General features: G+C 32.4%; 1 protein-coding gene across 2 annotated transcripts; it reads right to left on the bottom strand.

Annotated features, from left to right (window-relative positions):
- Positions 1-14,456: 14,456 nt before the first annotated feature.
- Positions 14,457-18,133, bottom strand: LOC113768146 (adenylate kinase isoenzyme 6 homolog). 2 transcript variants are annotated; one of them, XM_027312392.1, is made up of 4 exons: positions 17,826-18,133; positions 15,641-15,838; positions 14,859-15,004; positions 14,457-14,742 (listed from the first exon to the last, which is right to left on the bottom strand). In XM_027312392.1, exons 1-4 carry the CDS (start codon positions 17,850-17,852, stop codon positions 14,559-14,561), a joined length of 555 nt encoding a protein of 184 aa, XP_027168193.1. In that variant the 5' UTR covers positions 17,853-18,133; the 3' UTR covers positions 14,457-14,558. The 2 variants fall into 2 exon arrangements, with proteins under 2 accessions (XP_027168193.1, XP_027168194.1); XM_027312393.1 differs by lacking the exon at positions 17,826-18,133 and having other exon boundaries at positions 15,641-15,847.
- Positions 18,134-18,385: the final 252 nt, after the last annotated feature.

Below are 18,385 nucleotides of genomic sequence, written 5' to 3'. Positions count from 1 at the left end.
CAAGGTTAGTTCCAAAGATATTATCATGTGAAATGGACATTTGCTCATTGAAACACAATTGAGATTTATCATTTTCATCAAACTGCAATCCATTTTCACATACAACATTCCCACCATTCATGCTAGGATCATTTTGCAAATTGTTAGAAGAAATAACTTCACACAATGCATTCAATTGCTAATGTATTCTATCAAAGTGAGAAACTAATTCATCTATCCTTTCCTCAATCCTATCAAAATGGTCGGAAGTCACATTAGCTAATTTTTCTATAGCTAACTCCCAAGATGGCTTAGAATCATTAGCTACCCTTTCTATTGCCAACTCCCAAGATGATTTTGATTCATATTGGACACATTCAGGTTGGTAATCGTAAAAGAATGAAGAATTACTATAAATACATTGATTATCCCAACCATAAGTAGGAGAATTGCTCAAATTATCACCATATTGATCAAAATAACGATTGTAATGCCCTAATTCATCATAATAATTCACATTTTGTGCTTGCATACATGTATTAGTAGCATGATAACCTCCACACAAGTCACAAATCACATGATAAGGATTAAAAGCATTAACATTCCCCTCTTGCTCAATTTCATGCCTACTTGTGTCCATTTGAACTTGTAACATAATTACATCAAATTTTGCCTTTAAGCACTTCAAACCATCTTCAAAAACATAACTTCAGTAATTTCTTGGTTACCTCTATTGAAGGAGCTTTGCACTTGATAACCATCTATTGCCAATCTTCCACTTCTTAAGTATTGTCCTCCAAATTGACCTACCCTCCTCATTACCTAAAATTGCTTTTAAACAACTTAAGAGCAAGATTAGTAAGAAGAATAGGTAATTCACACATAAAACACAAAAATAAAAGAAAATAACATTTAATACTAATCAGACTCAATCAACACACACTAAACAACTAATAAAATATCTAAACTAATAAAGTTGCTCTTGACACCGATATTGCCAAATCTTCCCCGGCAACAGCGCCAAAAACTTGACGGGTATTTTGATATATGTACAAGTTAAAAAATCCGATTTACACCTATTTCACTATAAGTATATAGGTCAATTAGTAGTTTAGGGTATATATCGGATCGATCCCACGAGAAAGATTGAACAATTACCGGCACTACTTTCAGCTTCTCTATTATTTAGACTATCAATGAATTATAAGAAATGAAACCTACTGAACTTATTCAAAATAATAAATGAAAACTCCTTAGGTTATGGTATCCCTAACTACTCATGCAAGTGCTATATTTGGATCATTGAATACTACTATCTAGGCTAGTTATGGTGTAATTTCCTTATGCATATGAAACCTACTTTTGCAGTGAATCAACTATACTTATAACTAATCCATACCTATTCTCATGGTTATGAAATTAGCTACAAGTTCATTTCTTTAATGAAATTACATGAAATTAATCACTAAAACTACATAGGTGTATCTCTACTCTCGTGAGTGTACTCCCTATGTTTAGCACTTCTTGAACCAGTGTTAAATCTCAATTTTCATTGCAGAAACAACATCTTAGATAATCACAATCAATGGTACCAGATTAATCATGATTTTAAAGAGCTAAAGTGCTAAATAACTTGCTCAAAATAATGGCATCAAATAGCCAAATAATAAATACTAGCAATCATAGAAAGTTCAACCAAACCCAAGGCATAAACTTTAGAAACACTTAATAACATATAAATCCATAACTTGTATATTAACTAAACTTGGAATTAAGTACAAAAGATAAAGAGTTGGAAAGGAATGTAACCCTTGTCACATGAGTTCATCTCCTTGCATTTTTCATCATCGAACCTCTTCTTCATCTAGCTAATAAACAAGATGGATGAACTAACTAGCTAACTATCCTATACTATACTAACCTAACACTCAGAAAATGGAAGAATTATAATTCTGCAGACTCCAAGCTTTCTCCCGTAAGTCTCTCCTTCAATCTTGCAATGGTTTTGGCTATATAAAGGTAAAAGGTGGTCAAAAAATGAGGTTTACACCTCCCTTTTACAGCTGCAAAGTGGTTGTCATATGTCTAGCATTACATGTGACTTGTTGGAGGTGAAAACAAGCTGTCCGCGTAGAGAGCAGCCTTTTCTGACCACAATCCGGCCATAAATTCGACTAAGTTCCGGCCGGATTGCTACAGTGACCTTTTGTGCAATTTCTGTTCAATTTCCAGCTCTACTCCGATTTTGCCTTAATTTCAACAGAACTTTTCTTAATGATAGAAGCTGATTTAACTCTTGACTAAAACATAAAACTTGTAGCTCTTTGAGTTAGCTTTCCAATTCATCAAGAATCACCTCATTTGGATTTGTGTAGACTGAGAAATGACTAAAATACCCTTAACTGCTCAATGCCCTGTTTCAGCTTCGACCAATAGAAATTGGCTACTGTAATTCAGCTTTTTGACCTAGAAAACCTTAGAACTGGATTTCGATGTCTTCATCAAAGTTGTATATCTATCTCTTATTTTCAAATTGGTTCAAGAATCATCTCAATCCGATCACTGTAGCTCAAGTTATAGCCGAAATACTAAAATGTGTCAAAGCTGTCAAAAATGCACAAAATGCAAGTAAAAAGTGATAAAAACCTCATTTAATCACTTAAGAACATTTTTTCACCAATTATAGCCAAATTGATTCATTTACTTCCAATAATATAACCAAAGTGACTAAAAATAACATAAAATATCATTCAATTATTACGTAAATTAGTCACTTATCACCTTCTTCTTAATTTCATAAACTGCATCCTACCTTCATACAGGGAGAGGAGGTACGTGAGAGTTTGTACAAACTAACCTTCTTCTTCTTAATTACGTAAATAGAATTATTTTAGTCTCTTATAATCTATCTATATCTATGTATTGCAGGGTGGATTTTTAGGAGAGATTCTCTCAATGGCTTCCAAACTTCTTATTCTTTTTTCTAAATTTTTGTATTTATTTTAATACATAAAAAGTAGTGGATTATAACCAACTCTATCATCAGTCAAATTTAAAATTTAAAATTTAAAATTTTCCCACTATCTACTTCATAAACCGTTTATAGTTTGTTATTTATATCTATATGTATTACAAAGTAGGTTTTTAGGAGAGAGCCTCTCAATGGCTTCCAAACTTCTCATTCTTTTTTCTAAATTTTTGTATTTATTTTAATACATAAAAAGTAGTGGATTATAACCAATCCTATCATCAGTCAAATTTAAAATTCAAAACTTTCCCACTATCTACTTTATAAACTGTTTATAGTTTGTTATTTATATCTATATGTATTACAAAGTGGGTTTTTAGGAGAGAGACTCTCAATTGCTTCCAAACTTCTCATTCTTTTTTCTAGATTTTTGTATTTATTTTAATACATAAAAAGTAGTGGGTTATAACCAACCCTATCACTAGTCAATTTTAAAATTTAAAACTTTTCCATTATCTACTTCATAAACCGTTTATAGTTTGTTATTTATACTTTAAATCCTTTTTACTCCTTAATTAAAGACAAATGCTCATTCGTATGCTATTTTAATACAATTTTACATATTTATAATTAAGAAATATTTATCACTAAACTAATCCTATAACCACCCCTACAAATGAGTTTTGCAAATTACAATCACGTTTCAAAAAAATCACAAATGTGCAACTAAATGTAAAGTTGAGGGGGTAAAGTGCAACTAAATGTAAAGTTAAGGGACTTACTATATTTAACCTTAAAAAAAATCACAAGAACGGGACAATTGTTTTTTTTTCCCTTTTGGATGGTCGGACATCCATGTGCAGTGACCAAAAAATTTTCTCTTTCTTAATGAATGTAAGATGGCCAATTTATTTATTTTTTAAAAATGAATAGGGCTGTTTTAGATTCCAAAAAAAAAAAAAAGAAACAAACCCAAGTTCCTCCATTGTTATGATTTTTTTCACCATTATTGTAAGAAATTTGCTACATTGAGTTCTTTAGGGCAAAGAATGAGATGTGTGACCAGTCCCTTTTTTTTTATTTGCGTGACCAGCATATTGTTGACAAAAGTTTAAATTTTTTAAAAGTATACAAAAATTAGGGGAGATAATATTAGGAGTTTATAGGAAATTTATCACACTTTTGGTGTGATTTTCGCCTGTCCAATACCATGAACGAATAGAATAAGTCATAATCAATTATTACACGCTAAGTAGAATTTAGAAGCATACAACATGATCAAGAAACAGCAGAACCAATTAGGACTAGTTTTTGACCCCAAAAAAAAATTGGGACTAGATGCCACTGGCACATTGCCGTAACTTGCAATGTCAATTAGGACTATTTAGTGTTTTTTTTTTTGCAAGGAATTAGGACACTGTAAAGCTTATTTAAGCAAACATTACCTCAATGGTGATTTAAGTATACTATCAAGTTATTGAGTATACTATAAATCCTATAATCATGCTCACATTTTTTCCACCTTTCCCACTCCAATTAAGAGTCCTCCAATTTAACAAATGTTTATCTCTTAACTAATTCTATAACCGCTCCTAAAAATCCTATAATCATGCTCACGTTTTCCCTATATTTTCCCCACTTTCCCACTCCAATGAAGAGTCTTCCAATTTAAGAATTTCACTCCAATTAGAAAGTCTTCCAAAACATAGCATCCTCATTCAACTTTCTTGCGTGCTTACTCCAATTAAGAGAATTTTCTTGCATTTTTTCCAAGAACTTATTATCTCCTTCAACTTTTTTATAGTATCCATCTTAGCTCTTAACCTAATTTCACTACGGAACATGCCCGCCTACAAGTATTTCAACGACAGCTAAATTTCAAACTCGCAAGATTGCAAAGGAGGAAACATTTGTTTAGAAAACGAAATGTACACCGCAATGATTCCACACAGCAGTTCAAAAAGTTTCAGCAACTTTACGTTCATGAAAGAGAAATCTTACATCAAATTCGAAGGACAAAATCCCAACTACACCGATTAAAACGTCGTTTGCATCAAATTAGAAATTCCGGTACTGTTTATTCTTTAAACATTTGCATTTTCATTGTTTTTTTAAATATTATTCCCAATAATGTAATATTTTCGATTGATTATTGCTGTTATTGTCTTTTGTCTTTAAATAGAAATGAAATGTTAGGTAATAAATAAGTCATCGTTTTAGATTCATTTTCTCATGATTCAATAACAACTTATTATGCAACAGTAAGTATAAAAATTTATTTTATGATCAGAGCAATAGATGTCCATCACTGTTTTTATGTCATCTTTTTTCATATGACACAAGTATTGGTATTTGATTTTTGATGGAACCAAGTTCCCTCCAAATACAAAAATGATGAAATTTGATATGAGAAATTTCGTACGATAGAAAATTTACATCTTCAAATTGTTTGCGACTTAGTTTGGATTCTTGGAGTTCGATAACTATGTATAGTATTTGATATTGTCATGATGACAGTTTCGGTACCTTTAGGCCAAAAGAGTTGATGTTTCTTATCACAAAAAGATTGTCATTATGTGATTCTTTGTCACTTTGGTCTGCATTGTAATGACGTGGTCGACACTATTGTTAGGTAATTAATTTCATGTAGTTTTAATTTCAACATATTTTTCTGTATTGTATATAACATTTTATTTGTCAAACAGGTACAATGTTAACATACAAATCAGAGATTCCAGTGGTAACATGCATCTTAATCTACAAGACAGACATGCACGATTCGTATTTGGTTGTGATGCTTCTTATCTTAGAGAATTACAAAGGAAGGCAGAATTTCTTGATATATATTTATTTTTTTATAATGCTATTTATAAACTATGTAAAAAAATACACTAATTTGAATTTTGTACGTACTTAATTCTCAGGAAAACGGTGATAGGTTGTTCAACCAACGAATCAATTCATGCAAAGATCGTGCATTTTCATTTGTAGTACGCATTCCACAAAATTCAACAGAATTAATTAAATCACCAATTTTGGCTTTCGTACTAAAAGTTGATTGGTGTGAAGAGTGTTCGCACTTTCATGCAAGATTATCAAATCAAATGCATAATATTTGTAAGTATTTCATTTTAACAACATTCAATTACATTCATTTTTATTCATATATCATTCATTTTCTAATATAAATTTCTATTATTTTTTCAAGATCTATCTTCCGAAAAAAGGCATTTCTTGAATGATATACACATTCTATCATATTTCAAACTATTGTTAGACAGATATTACATTTTAATTGTGTTGGTACTATTTTTTAACCTTTTTTTATTCACCATTTTATTTTCATTTTTTTCAATAATGTCAGCACCGTGCGTAGCACGGGTATTCACACTAGTTTTAGTTTATTTGTGGGTATATATAGTTTTGTTTGATCTCAAATGCCTTTAAGCGACTATTTATGTCATCATTTGTACTTTCATGTCTGTGTTGTGCACCTAACTTATTTGTTAACGTGTTGATCCAACCCAATCCGTATAACCCATTAAACACTTTATATGATTAAAATAGTTTTGATATGATGCATTATTTTGTCAAATCAACCTATTAACCTATGCTGGGGGGAGGGTTGGGTTGGGTGGTACGGGGGGAGGGAGTGTAAGAAAAAAAAAACCTATTAACCTATGCTAAAAATAATCTAGCATTTTAATAACTTATTTTAACTCATTTGATCATGTAATCAATTGAATGTTGCTATTGTTAAAACACACGATAAAATTTTTGAAATACATAGTCAACATAAAATTTAAAATTTTCAAAGCATTCAAAAAAATAATAGATAATGAAGGTTTCCAAGCATAATATAAGTTAGAAATTCGGCATTATTCGGATTGCTATTCTTTTGAAAATTTCTCCATTTTTTGTGGATATTCCTTCTACACATTTTTTTAATTATCTTTTATCTCAAATATGTCTCATCCTAAAAGTACTAAAGTAATTTTTCTCCAAAAGTTCTTAGAAAATGCAATCCAATCAACCTTTTCAAAACATAGTCATATAGTTTCATATATGATAAGATATAAAACTTGTGAGTTTTCAAAACTTTTAATTGAAATCTTCAAGCCAAATTTGATCGTTATTAGTTTTTGCTAAATACTGAAAATTCCCCTATAGTGTTTAATTATTATCATAAAATAAGTACTATATCAAGTTAGCGTTTGTGGGTTGACTTAACCCAACCTGCTTACATTCATGTAACTAATAAATTGACCTAATAATGACCTATCAAAGATCAGGTCGTGTTAAAACCTGTTAATTTCACATTATGTTCGAGTCATGTTGTATTGTGCCAGAAATTACCACCCTTAAATATAAACATCAATATAAACATTATTTGTGGGTATATATAGTTTTGTTTGGTCATAAAAGTCCTTGAGAGACTATTTGCCGCAATATAAACATCATTCGCCACATTCTCCCTCGTGCTATATAATTCACTCCAATTTTCCTAATTTCCTTTTCCTGCAAAATCAAATAATGATACAGAAAAAAATTAGTGAAATTTGCGTAACTTGGCATTATAGTCTGTCACATCCACATGCGAGAAAAGTAAAATTAAACCTTGTCAAAAAGAAAACCAAAAGACAAAAAAATTTTAAAACAATGTATTAGAGATTTGTAAGCACCTCTATCACAAGAATATTCCAAAACAGAATCGCAATAAAGACAATAGCACCAAAATATTATTTGATGCAAATCTGTAGAGTGACAAGAATAAAATAAACTTAGTTGATTAAGCACAATATTTAATTTACTTAAAAGAAACAAATGCTAAGCATAGATTACAGACGCTAATACAAATTGATTACAGACGCTAACACAAATTGATATGTTGCCCATCCAACAATTTATGGATATTATCTTCCCATGCTTCATAAAATTTATTTACATTTGCCCTGAACCCACCTATATAGAAAAGTAATTAGCTCAACACATTGTAGGAGAATGTACAGCTAGATTTTATCATCGGAGGATGAGCCTATTATAGCCAGAGACGGTACCTGGATTTTAATTCAAAGGAGGCAACATTAAATGCATGAATTGCAAGCCAACCCTATTTCAAGTCAAAATTTTATTAGCTTTGTTAGGTAATATAAGTATTAAAAGAGAAGGATATTAGATAGTAATTGTATGATTTATGGTTTGATTTTTAAACTCTTCGTTCGTAAGGTTTGAAGTCTGCTCTTAAACACTCAAGTTTCTTTAAGTTCTTCCAAATTAGAAGACTAATAATGGTGCAACTTTGTAATTTAACTTTCTTTTAATGTAAATTAAATTGATTTACATGAAAAAGAATCTTTTCAACAAAGATTTATCCAAAACTATAGAATAAGGGGAAAATGATGATCAATTGAAAATGTACCAAAAGGGAAAAAACACTCTTTCGTTCGAAAGTTAGATTCTAATTGGCACAATATTGAATTGATATTAGTTCTTTTACCAACTCACGTCTCACATCTTACTTAAAATTTTTTATTTATTATACATTTTTCTACATTAAAATTTTAGTTTGGCAGGAGTTAGTTGTATTTTATTTTATTTTTTAAAAAGTGCAGTTAATTTAAGAAAATATCCAAATGCAAGGAGTGCAACTATTGTGATTAAGTGTATTCATATGGCAAAATAGATGCAATTTAGATGCACTAATGTGTGTCTAAAAAAACTTCTTAATAGTTTAGAAGTATCAATTATGCAATGTCAACTAATAAATTAATTCAAGTTCCTTCAAATTTTATCTTCATGAATAAGTACCCGCTTTCTAAAACAATCTGCTAGGTTTGATAGGTCTACATCCTAAATCTGCAAGTCTATTTGACCGGTTGCAGCTGCCAGCAATACATAAAATGACGATCCTATACCACTCGAAAAATATGTGGACAGATAGACCAAGTAGAAGCAGCAACATCCTTTCTACAAACATTTTCATTTACTACAATGAATTTGAGTTAGAGTGCATTTCATAATGCCAAGACAAAGAAAGAGGTTGGAGACTAATACTTTTTGTAATGTGATTTTAATCCACTTTCTTAATAGAGGAGCCTTTTTCAGCATAAGCAACTCTGTAGGAATTCAAATAATCGAATAACTTCTGTTTACTTTTTTTTTAAACAATTAAAATCTCCAATCTGATCGAATTAAAATTAGGGTTTCCACGTTGACAAAAATCTAATACAAAAGAAAGCTAACACACATAATTATACACTGTAATACCCACTAAAAAGAATGAGTGTTTACCACATTTTTTTTGACACAGTTCCCAATCCGTGTGCAAAAGTGACTTTTTCACACGGTTTTGGCATTTGTGGTTACAAAAAAATTTTTACTACACATTCTTTTGTCATGGTAACATATCGTGGTAATTATGCTACTTTTATCACGATTGCTTAATTATTGTGATAAATAGTCCACTCTTATCACGGTTTGTCGAATACGTGATAAAATGTAAATGCTTTTATGATAGATTTCATATGGTGTGCCAATAAGTATGAATGTTAGCTAATTAATTGAAACCTAATTATGATCAATTCTAGCTTATACTCAATAAATATCTTAAAAACATAGTGAACTATTGGCACTTGAATGACCCAAATATTTGCCATTTATTGAAATATAGATGCAAGTAGACTGATTATTAATTGAGATATAAATATAAATATCAATAAATATACTAATTATAAAATTTTTAATTAGATTAAACATCTTTAGTGGTTATACTCTAAATAATATAGATTTGAACATATGCTAGTTTTTATCATTAGAACAAATTTTTTAATCATATACCTATATTTACCATAATTAAATATCTTGTACTTTTTTTTATCCTAACTAATAATTAAAAGTCAAAATCAATGTAATACTCTTGTTTGGTAAATTGTATACTTAATTTAAATGTGGTAGATAATAATTGTTATAGACTATCGGGCTGTTATTATTTAGCTTCATTTACATTATTAAACTAAAATAAATAATGAAAAGTACTCTTGGACTAAATTTAGAGTTCTAGGGTCTTCCCCATTGTCAGGTTTAGAGTTTAAACATTATGCTTAGCAATTAGGTGCGGGAAGGAGTGGAGGGGTAAAAAGAAAAAAAAACTTTTATTTCAAAAACTTATAATGTAATTCATACTCTTGATTTAGTTTCAAATCAAAATTTTAAAAAACCTACAAATAACCATTTGCATTTAAATTTAATCCCTAAAAATATTTTTGGTCACCCATCAAAATTTCCTTTTTTAGCATTTTATTTCACTTTTTTAGATAGAATTAAAGCCCCAACCACTAAACAATAGAGGTGATATTAAACTAAATAACTCAACTCGAATTCTTGAGCAACTCAAATCATTAATTAGACTTAAATTAAACATTGACCCTGTTATTGATCCTTAAATTAAATATTGTTAAATATTTAAAATGTAAACTATTTATCTTTAATGAGAGATACAAGTTGAGGGAATGGTACCCAAAAGGGACAATAGAATTTTCCGTAAGTTTTAGCACCAATAAGAACAATTAGAAGTTTAATAAAAATGATTTTTCACTTGCATAAATTTAACAAATTTTGCCACCCATGATGAAAATTTTTATTTTTGTGTCATAAAAATAATGAATAATATTATATCAGTAAAATCTATACTTCAAATAAAATTAAGACCAAAAGGTTTCACAAAAATATTACTGAAGGAGTGAATTAGTGAAGTCAAAATTTTGTTCAAATCAAAGGCAAAAAAGAAGTGGCGGAATGGAGTGCAAAAACGATAACCAAAGGGTAAAATACAAAAAAAGACTCCTGTGGTTAAGCTAATCTACGGGAAAATCCTTTATGGCTTCAAATCATACATTTTGACCCCTCATGATTTAAACTAATTTGAAACAGTAACGAAAATTGTCAAAACTAATGGAGGCAGACTACATGACACAATTACCGTATTATATATAAGCAATAAAATTTTCTTTTAGGTGATATTAGGGTAATTGTGTCAAGAGTACAAGCAAGAGTATAGAGATAGGGATTTTGTAATCCTATTCTATAATCCTATTAGGCTAATTGTCAAGAGTACAGAGAAAGGGAAAAAGTGGACGTTCTGTTTTTTAAAGGAAAATCCACAATACTTTTATTGACAATAGGCTACAAATTAAAGCACAATGCAGCCCGTGGGAGTGCCAGCTCTTGTGAACTCTCATACTATTTTGACTAATCTAATTTGATTATTATACATGGTATAGTATTCATATTTTATATAAGTTTACCACAACTTTTGAAATATTTTATGGATTAATCTTATATGTACTAATATTATATACACTATCATCCTAATATTGGCCTAAATATGATATTAGCCATGCATACTTGGTGTAATTTCTTGTTAAAAAGAAGAAGAAGAACAAATGTTGTGGAAAAGAAAGCAAAAAGATGTAGCACTAATTAATGCCAAATAGTTTCAATGAGCAAAATTGGCAGTCCAACTACAAGTCTACACAAGTCTACAACACATGGAGTTGTTAAGTAAGCTTCCGTCCTCAAGAGATAGCCAAATGTTAAAGAGAGACAAAGAGATGGAGACCATTATTCTTTCATGTGAGAAGGGTATGTAAAACCCCTACTTTCCTTGATATACTTTCATGTCAATCGTTCCAACTGGCTTCTCTGCTGCCTTATTCACTCTGCCGTGTGATAGCAACCATGGCCCATCTCCAAGCTCAGTATCATAAGTTGAATCTTAATGTGGGGAAAGTTACTTGTGTTTTTGTCCATTGCCAAGTTTACTGCCTTTTTTGGAGTTAACGCGTTGCATGAGCTTGACCTGTGCATAATATTTTTTTCCCATAATTTAGCGATCAATTTCTATCAGTAATATAACTTAAAGATGATGAGAGACTGATTGTTTGAAAGAGGCTATGCATATGGATTTTGGTACAAGATATACTTATACCGAGTGATAGCATTGCAAAAATGTAGTTACAATGTGTAGGTTTAGCTAGGATATGTTTCAGTCGACGCTCTGTTTTCCTTTGTTGTTTCTGACTCTTATTCCATTTGGACAAACTCGTTCTCCATTTGAGACATACTTATTTTGTCATCTTATCTTCATCGTATTTGATGTGCTTAAAATGTTTCTCCTTTCTTACCATTACCTGTATAGGTCTCCTCTACCTGATTCTGCGAAAAAAGTTTTGGAAGAGGGGATAAACCTACACAAGCTTCACACAAGCAGGCATGGAAGGTTGGTAATTGGATTTCCAATTTCCGTCTTATTCTGAATTTTTGTCCTGAGAACCATAATAAAGGAGGGTTCCCCGGTTGATTCAATCTAGCCGTCTCCAATTCGTTTTTTTTCTTGAATGCACTCATTGATTTTCTTTCATGTTGGAGTCAACCGAAGGAACCTATGCAACGGAGTGGACTAAACAGGAGAAGCAATTGTCAGAGATTTTATCAAGCAATTTTGAGTACCTGGATTTAGTGCAGGTGAATGGCTATTTGATTTGAATAGTTGTATAATATTTTATAATCATTTTCATCTGCACATCGGTAAGTAATACCCTCTTCCTGATGCGCAAGTGGCTTACTTGTAGGCTTTTGCCATGGATGCTCATTAAACATAAAATAGTTGAACTAACTTTCCCTTGAAGCTCACACAAAATCAGAAGGCTTGGAAAAAATAATTTCTACTGTGTTGTTTTCTCATTATATGTCCTTTCAGGTTCCATTCATATTTGCTGTCAAGAAACTCTTGGAACAACTAAAAGCAGTTGCAAAGGGTGAGTATACAGCACCAGTCATTAGCAGTTGCAAAGGGTGAGTATACAGCACCAATCATTGAGAAAAGAAGGCTTGGGGCTTACTGTATACGCTACTGTGATTTTGCTTGTTGCAGAAATCCATGAATTCCTCCAAAGGGTGAGTTAATGAATGTTTTCTTCTGCCTAGTCTTGTAAATTTAGTAAGATACTCTTTACTCTATCTGTGGCTCTTTAGGTTAGGAACTTAATTGGATATAAATTGTGCTCTTAGCATTTGAGTACAGAATTCAATTTTAAGGTTATTCCAATTCCATATCCTATGAAGATTCAAATTCAGATCTCGCTTGATTTCACTTGCTCTTCAAGAAGTTTTTGAGAAGCCATGTGGCGTACGTATTTTGCGAATCTGAAGTCCTCTGTACAGTTGGTAATAGCTATGTACCTTTTTGTTTTGTCGTCTTACATCTATTACTCGGGGTATGGTTGGAGAAGTGTTAAGCAATTATCAATGTGGCATTCGGTTTCATTCTGGAAGGGCCACAAAACCTTTTCTGGTTTTGAGTCCCATGCTACCTTTTCTTTTCTTTTTTTTCCTAACAAAAAAGTGAGGAATTTTGGCAACGAGATTGCTGAATACTCCACTCCCTTGTACTTCTTCCCTGCTGTCTTCTTGTTTACACAAGGATTTGGTTTCATGTTTCCTGCTATCTTTCTTATGATGAATCTATGGGATAAGAATCAGTATAACAATTTTGTATTGTTTCCTTTCTTACTTAAATCGGTTAGCTGAGAAGGATCCTAAGATTGAAGCCTTCTTCAAGGAGAAAAATCTAAAGAATAGCCTCACAAAAGCTCATGTGACGCTTGCTCACAAGAGAAGTCATGGTGTTACTGCTGTTGCAAATAATGGCTGGTTTCTTAATGAAAGGGTGCCTGTGGATGTATAACTGGGCTACTATTTTCTAGAAATTGGCAGCATTAGAAGCTTACCCATGCTCGGTAACTGGCAAAAAGATAAGCTCCAAAAACCAGTGGCCTCATGTCACATTATGGACTGGTGAAGGAGTTGTAGCCAAAGATGCCAACACATTTCTGCAGTTACATATGAAAGGGAAGGCAATTCATACAGAGCTTGATCCTCCCATCACAATAACTGGCATCCTACAATTCTATTCAGTTCCACAGCTCAAAGATATACAGGCCACGCAGTTATTTGAGTACTAGTGGCCATGCAGTTATTCGAGACAATTTTGTAGTATATATTTGCAGTTCCCCAGAAGTTATACATAACCCCGCAAATAGGACCAAAAAATTTTTTCAGATCCTGTATAATTTTCTCTCGAACTTGAGAAAAAGGCTTTGGAGTTGGGGGTATGAACCATGGAATACAAACAAGATCTGTGGATTTGTCACGGCATTTGGATTCGCAATGGTTTACTCCCCCTCTTCTTCATTTTTTCTTTCTTTTTTTTCCTTTTTGTGTATTTGAAGAGATCACACGTCACAGAAATTCAAGATAATTCAAAGAACCGTAACATGCAACAACAAAAAGTCCCAAGTTTGCTGCTGTCAAGGCATCCCTAACCAGATAGAGATCACCAGTCCACCACAGCATCAACATTCTTTCATCAGACATTGCTAAATTACCAGATTGAAAATACGAAAACTGGAAGCAATCACTGGAACCTCCAAAAGATAAGAAGAATAAAATATTAGTAATAAAACATTCCACTCGGCTGATTGAGATTTCAAAACTGAAGTATAAAAATATGCATTACAATAAAGTAATACAATGACGACCATTTAGGATCTGGTCAGGACATGTTCCAACTCCTCAACCAATCAGATAAAGTTGATACATTATTGTTTATGTCATCTATTGAATCACTTCTCAAAGCAACAACAATTTCTTCCTGATAACTCTCTTTCGCTTCCTCTAGTAACACCTGAAAGATTTCGCATTCAATGTTGTTCGAAAGCTTTGAACCCGTGTAACCCCTGCAACAAACAACCAAAGTAGTCAAATGCTAGCAATATAAAATGAATGATTAAGACAAAAAAGATATAGGCTGAAAGAGGATCTTAGGCATAAATAAGTAAAGAGAGTCATTTACCTCCTAGCTAATCGATCATACAACAAAGAATTCTCAGTTTGAAGCACCACAACCCTATCAAACCATCGTTCTGGGAAAAAATCACAGCCATGGTGATCCACAATGTTGCCCCCTTCTTCCATCATATCTTCAAGTTCATCACAGACCTATTTTGAAAATCCATACACCCAAATCAAACATGACATTTACCCAAATGAATAGATCCCAATAACTAACATTTTCCAGCTCTATTAAACAGCCCTATTCTCATTACTAGCAAGAAATAACTTCAAGATGTCCAACATCATTGCCCACTATAAATAAAATAAAAAAGACAAGTAAAAGCAGCCGTTTTGCATTTAATTTCTCAATTCATTTAATTCATCAATTCACCTTGTATGCACCTAGGGACAAATTCAAATTATTTAATAATTAATTAGGGAAAGAGTTTGAACTAAAACAAATTTTAAAAATATCATTATTTGTCAACCAATTGAGAATCCACATCATAATTCTCCCATTCTGCTGAAAATTCAAATTATTTAATAATTAATTAGGGAAAGAGTTTGAACTAAAACAAATTTTAAAAATATCATTATTTGTCAACCAATTGAGAATCCACATCATAATTCTCCCATTCTGCTGAAAATTCCTCATGCACTTCTTATTCATTTACAGTACTTTATAGACATTCACAAACAAAAATTAAATGAAACTAAAAATGAATAAATAAAGAGAACCAAACACTGAAGTAGGGTTTACGGATTTATGATTGATATAGAGAAGGGTAGGAAAGTAAATACCAGGTCTTCATTGATGATGTAGCACTCGAACTGGTCATCCCAACCGTTGTGCAAGTTCTTCTCCTTAACCAGGTCACCAATGTTGATGTGTCGGAGCTGAGCGGCCTCTGCCAGCGCCGACGCTGTCGTTGTCTTCCCCGTTCCCGGGGTTCCGGTTATCAGCAAGTTGGGTTTCTTCCTACCATCGATGCCATTTTTCTGTGCCATTTTTACAGGGTCATAACTTTTTAACACAGTGATTTCCGGTCAGAACTTATTGCTGGGAAGACAGAAGTGCAAAATTTGTGGCGAATGGAAAGTTGCTAATTCAGATTTTATATGATCTCAAAGGCTCCAGACAAAAGGTTGGCAACTGATACAGATTATAGAGTCAACACAAGTATCGAAGGAGCATCTAACCTCCTTAGAGGGCAAATCACAGAGGCATCCCAATGTCCTGTACTTGAAACATTGAGGGTTATACAAGTTCTGATACAAGTTTTACCAAGGACTTCTACAGGAAGCTAATATTTATTATTTTTTTTATTGAATTACTTAAAAGAAAATATGAAGTAGATAATTACTTGAAGGTGCATGACAACAAAAATCACTAGTCTGCAAAACTGTAAAAATCGAAAATTATGAGTGATAAAAATCGAAAACTGTAAAACTTATGACTGATTCCACAAGGCTGCACTTTATATATTAGCTCCATGTGGAGAATGGGTTTAAAGCAACATTTTTCTAGGTAGGTAAAGGTTAATCACTGTAAAAATCGAAAACTGTAAAACTCATGACTGATTCCACAAGGCTGCACTTTATATATTAGCTCCATGTGGAGACTGTGTTTAAAGCAAGGTTTCAGCTACCATTTGCTTCTTCCTCTTCTTCTCCATCACTTTCATTTTTCTTTTCCTCCTACCCTTCCACTAATTCTCAGCTACTTCATGCTCTCTTTTGGTCCGCTCTTTGTTTCTAGTATTACTGAAGTTCTGGGTTTCCAATCTCTGAAATTGCTGGAGTTTATTCGATTGAAACTGTTCTTGATTTTATTCACTAAAATTGCTGACACTGCTGAAATTTCATTGCTCACAAAGTAACTCTTACATTCTTACACTAAACAACAATTTAGAGCAATCCATAATTGCACTATATCACTTCTTCATCAGCACAAAAACAGTTCTAGTTTTACAAAACAATAAAAGCTAAGAGTATCTACCATCAGTCAAATGTAACATATGCATCTGCATACTAGTATAATTAGGTTGCATTTGCTATGACGGAGAGCACTCAGCCCAGAAAAATACATGAATCACACCCTGAATCAAAAGGACGGCACTTTGTTCTTGCTATTGACGGATCCTACCGTTACAAAAAAAAATTGCACATCCTAGTTTCTATTCTCTAGCCACAGGAGTGTGATTCTTCACCAACTAGTAATCATCATATATGAAGCTATAGTTGGACTCATCTGCATGGTTTAACATTTACGCTATTGAATACATTTGCACATTCAAATTAATAAGCAAGTGATAAGTTTCGAAAAATTCCAAGTTCTCATCAATGATCCATAGTGAACAGCATAGCAACCACTTGGCAAAAGTCAAATACCAAATATAATGACAGTCTCACAGTACCAGGGCAGTATATAATTCTCTTTTCCGCATCATTTCCCCACAAAATACAAAATCTGACTAATTTTCACTCTAGAAACATCATCTATCTCAATCTTATTAAACTACTTCATCAGAAGTAACAAGTCTTGTACACGACAACACAGTTCACTGTCCAAAAATAGAAAAACAACATCAGTATCCCGATATTAGTGACACCAGAGGCACTGTTCCATTGCCCTCCGTTGATTGCCCCCATTATCAAATCAAGAAGGGCTACGAAATCAAGCATTCATTGCATATCATTTAAGCCTATTATGACAAACTTCCCCAAGCATTTACCAACAAATCCCCAAAAAATATATATATTCCCTATAATTTCCATTTCCTTTAAAACCCCAATAAATTAGCACAACAGCAGGCAGCCGTGCAATCCTTTTCCAAAATTGCTACGTAATCACACTTCAAATTGAGCATTTCCACTATTAAACACATTCAAGATTAAAAAAAAAAAAACTTGAACGCTACAAATCAAGGCAACAGAAAACGCAAATTAAACCAGTTGAAACCCAAAATTCGGGTTTTATACTCACAGGAGACGCAGTAGACAGCCCAGCCATACTCCAAAATATGGTGAATTCTTCAAAATCGGAGCACTAATCAACTCGTCCAATTCTTCCGAGACTCAGATCTGTGCCAACTCGAAAACCCTAACGGATAGAATTTTGCTCCCTCTTCACAATGATAAAATCCAACCGAAACCGGCACTAAAAATCAATGTCTAGAAACCCTAGATTTTGAGCGGATTTTGGATTCGATTGAATCCAGAATTGTATAGCGAGTTTGGGAGTTTAAAATAGAAAAGAAAGGAAGAGAAAGGAGGGGCTTTGGTAAGGGTTTTGTAGTGGGGGGACTCGTTGGGATTAAAATTTTTTGTATCAGGATTTTGAGGATAGTTTTGTCATATTTGAAAGGATTAATCACATTTAATCCCCTTAAGGTATACCCTATTTTTCAATTTACCCCATAACCTTTAATTTTGCTCACTTAATCCCCTATAGGACAAAATTGTCTTTGCATTATTTTGACTTTTTATTTACCTTGTTTTCCTTTCTTTTATTTTTTTTTCTCTTTCTTCTTTATTTAATTCTTC

Source organism: Coffea eugenioides, chromosome 4 (assembly GCF_003713205.1).
Source record: "Coffea eugenioides isolate CCC68of chromosome 4, Ceug_1.0, whole genome shotgun sequence".
NCBI lineage: Eukaryota > Viridiplantae > Streptophyta > Magnoliopsida > Gentianales > Rubiaceae > Coffea > Coffea eugenioides.
This window is presented reverse-complemented; position numbering and strand designations above follow the sequence as displayed.

What these genes read in the sequence shown, in the direction of transcription:
- LOC113768146 (XM_027312392.1), bottom strand. Translation starts at nt 17,852, where the DNA reads ATGGCTGGGCTGTCTACTGCGTCTCCT. An exon ending in GGCTGTCTACTGCGTCTCCT is followed by an intron (nt 15,839 to 17,825) that starts GTGAGTATAAAA and finishes AAAATGGCACAG; the next exon opens with AAAAATGGCATCGATGGTAG. An exon ending in ACATCATCAATGAAGACCTG is followed by an intron (nt 15,005 to 15,640) that starts GTATTTACTTTC and finishes TTTTCAAAATAG; the next exon opens with GTCTGTGATGAACTTGAAGA.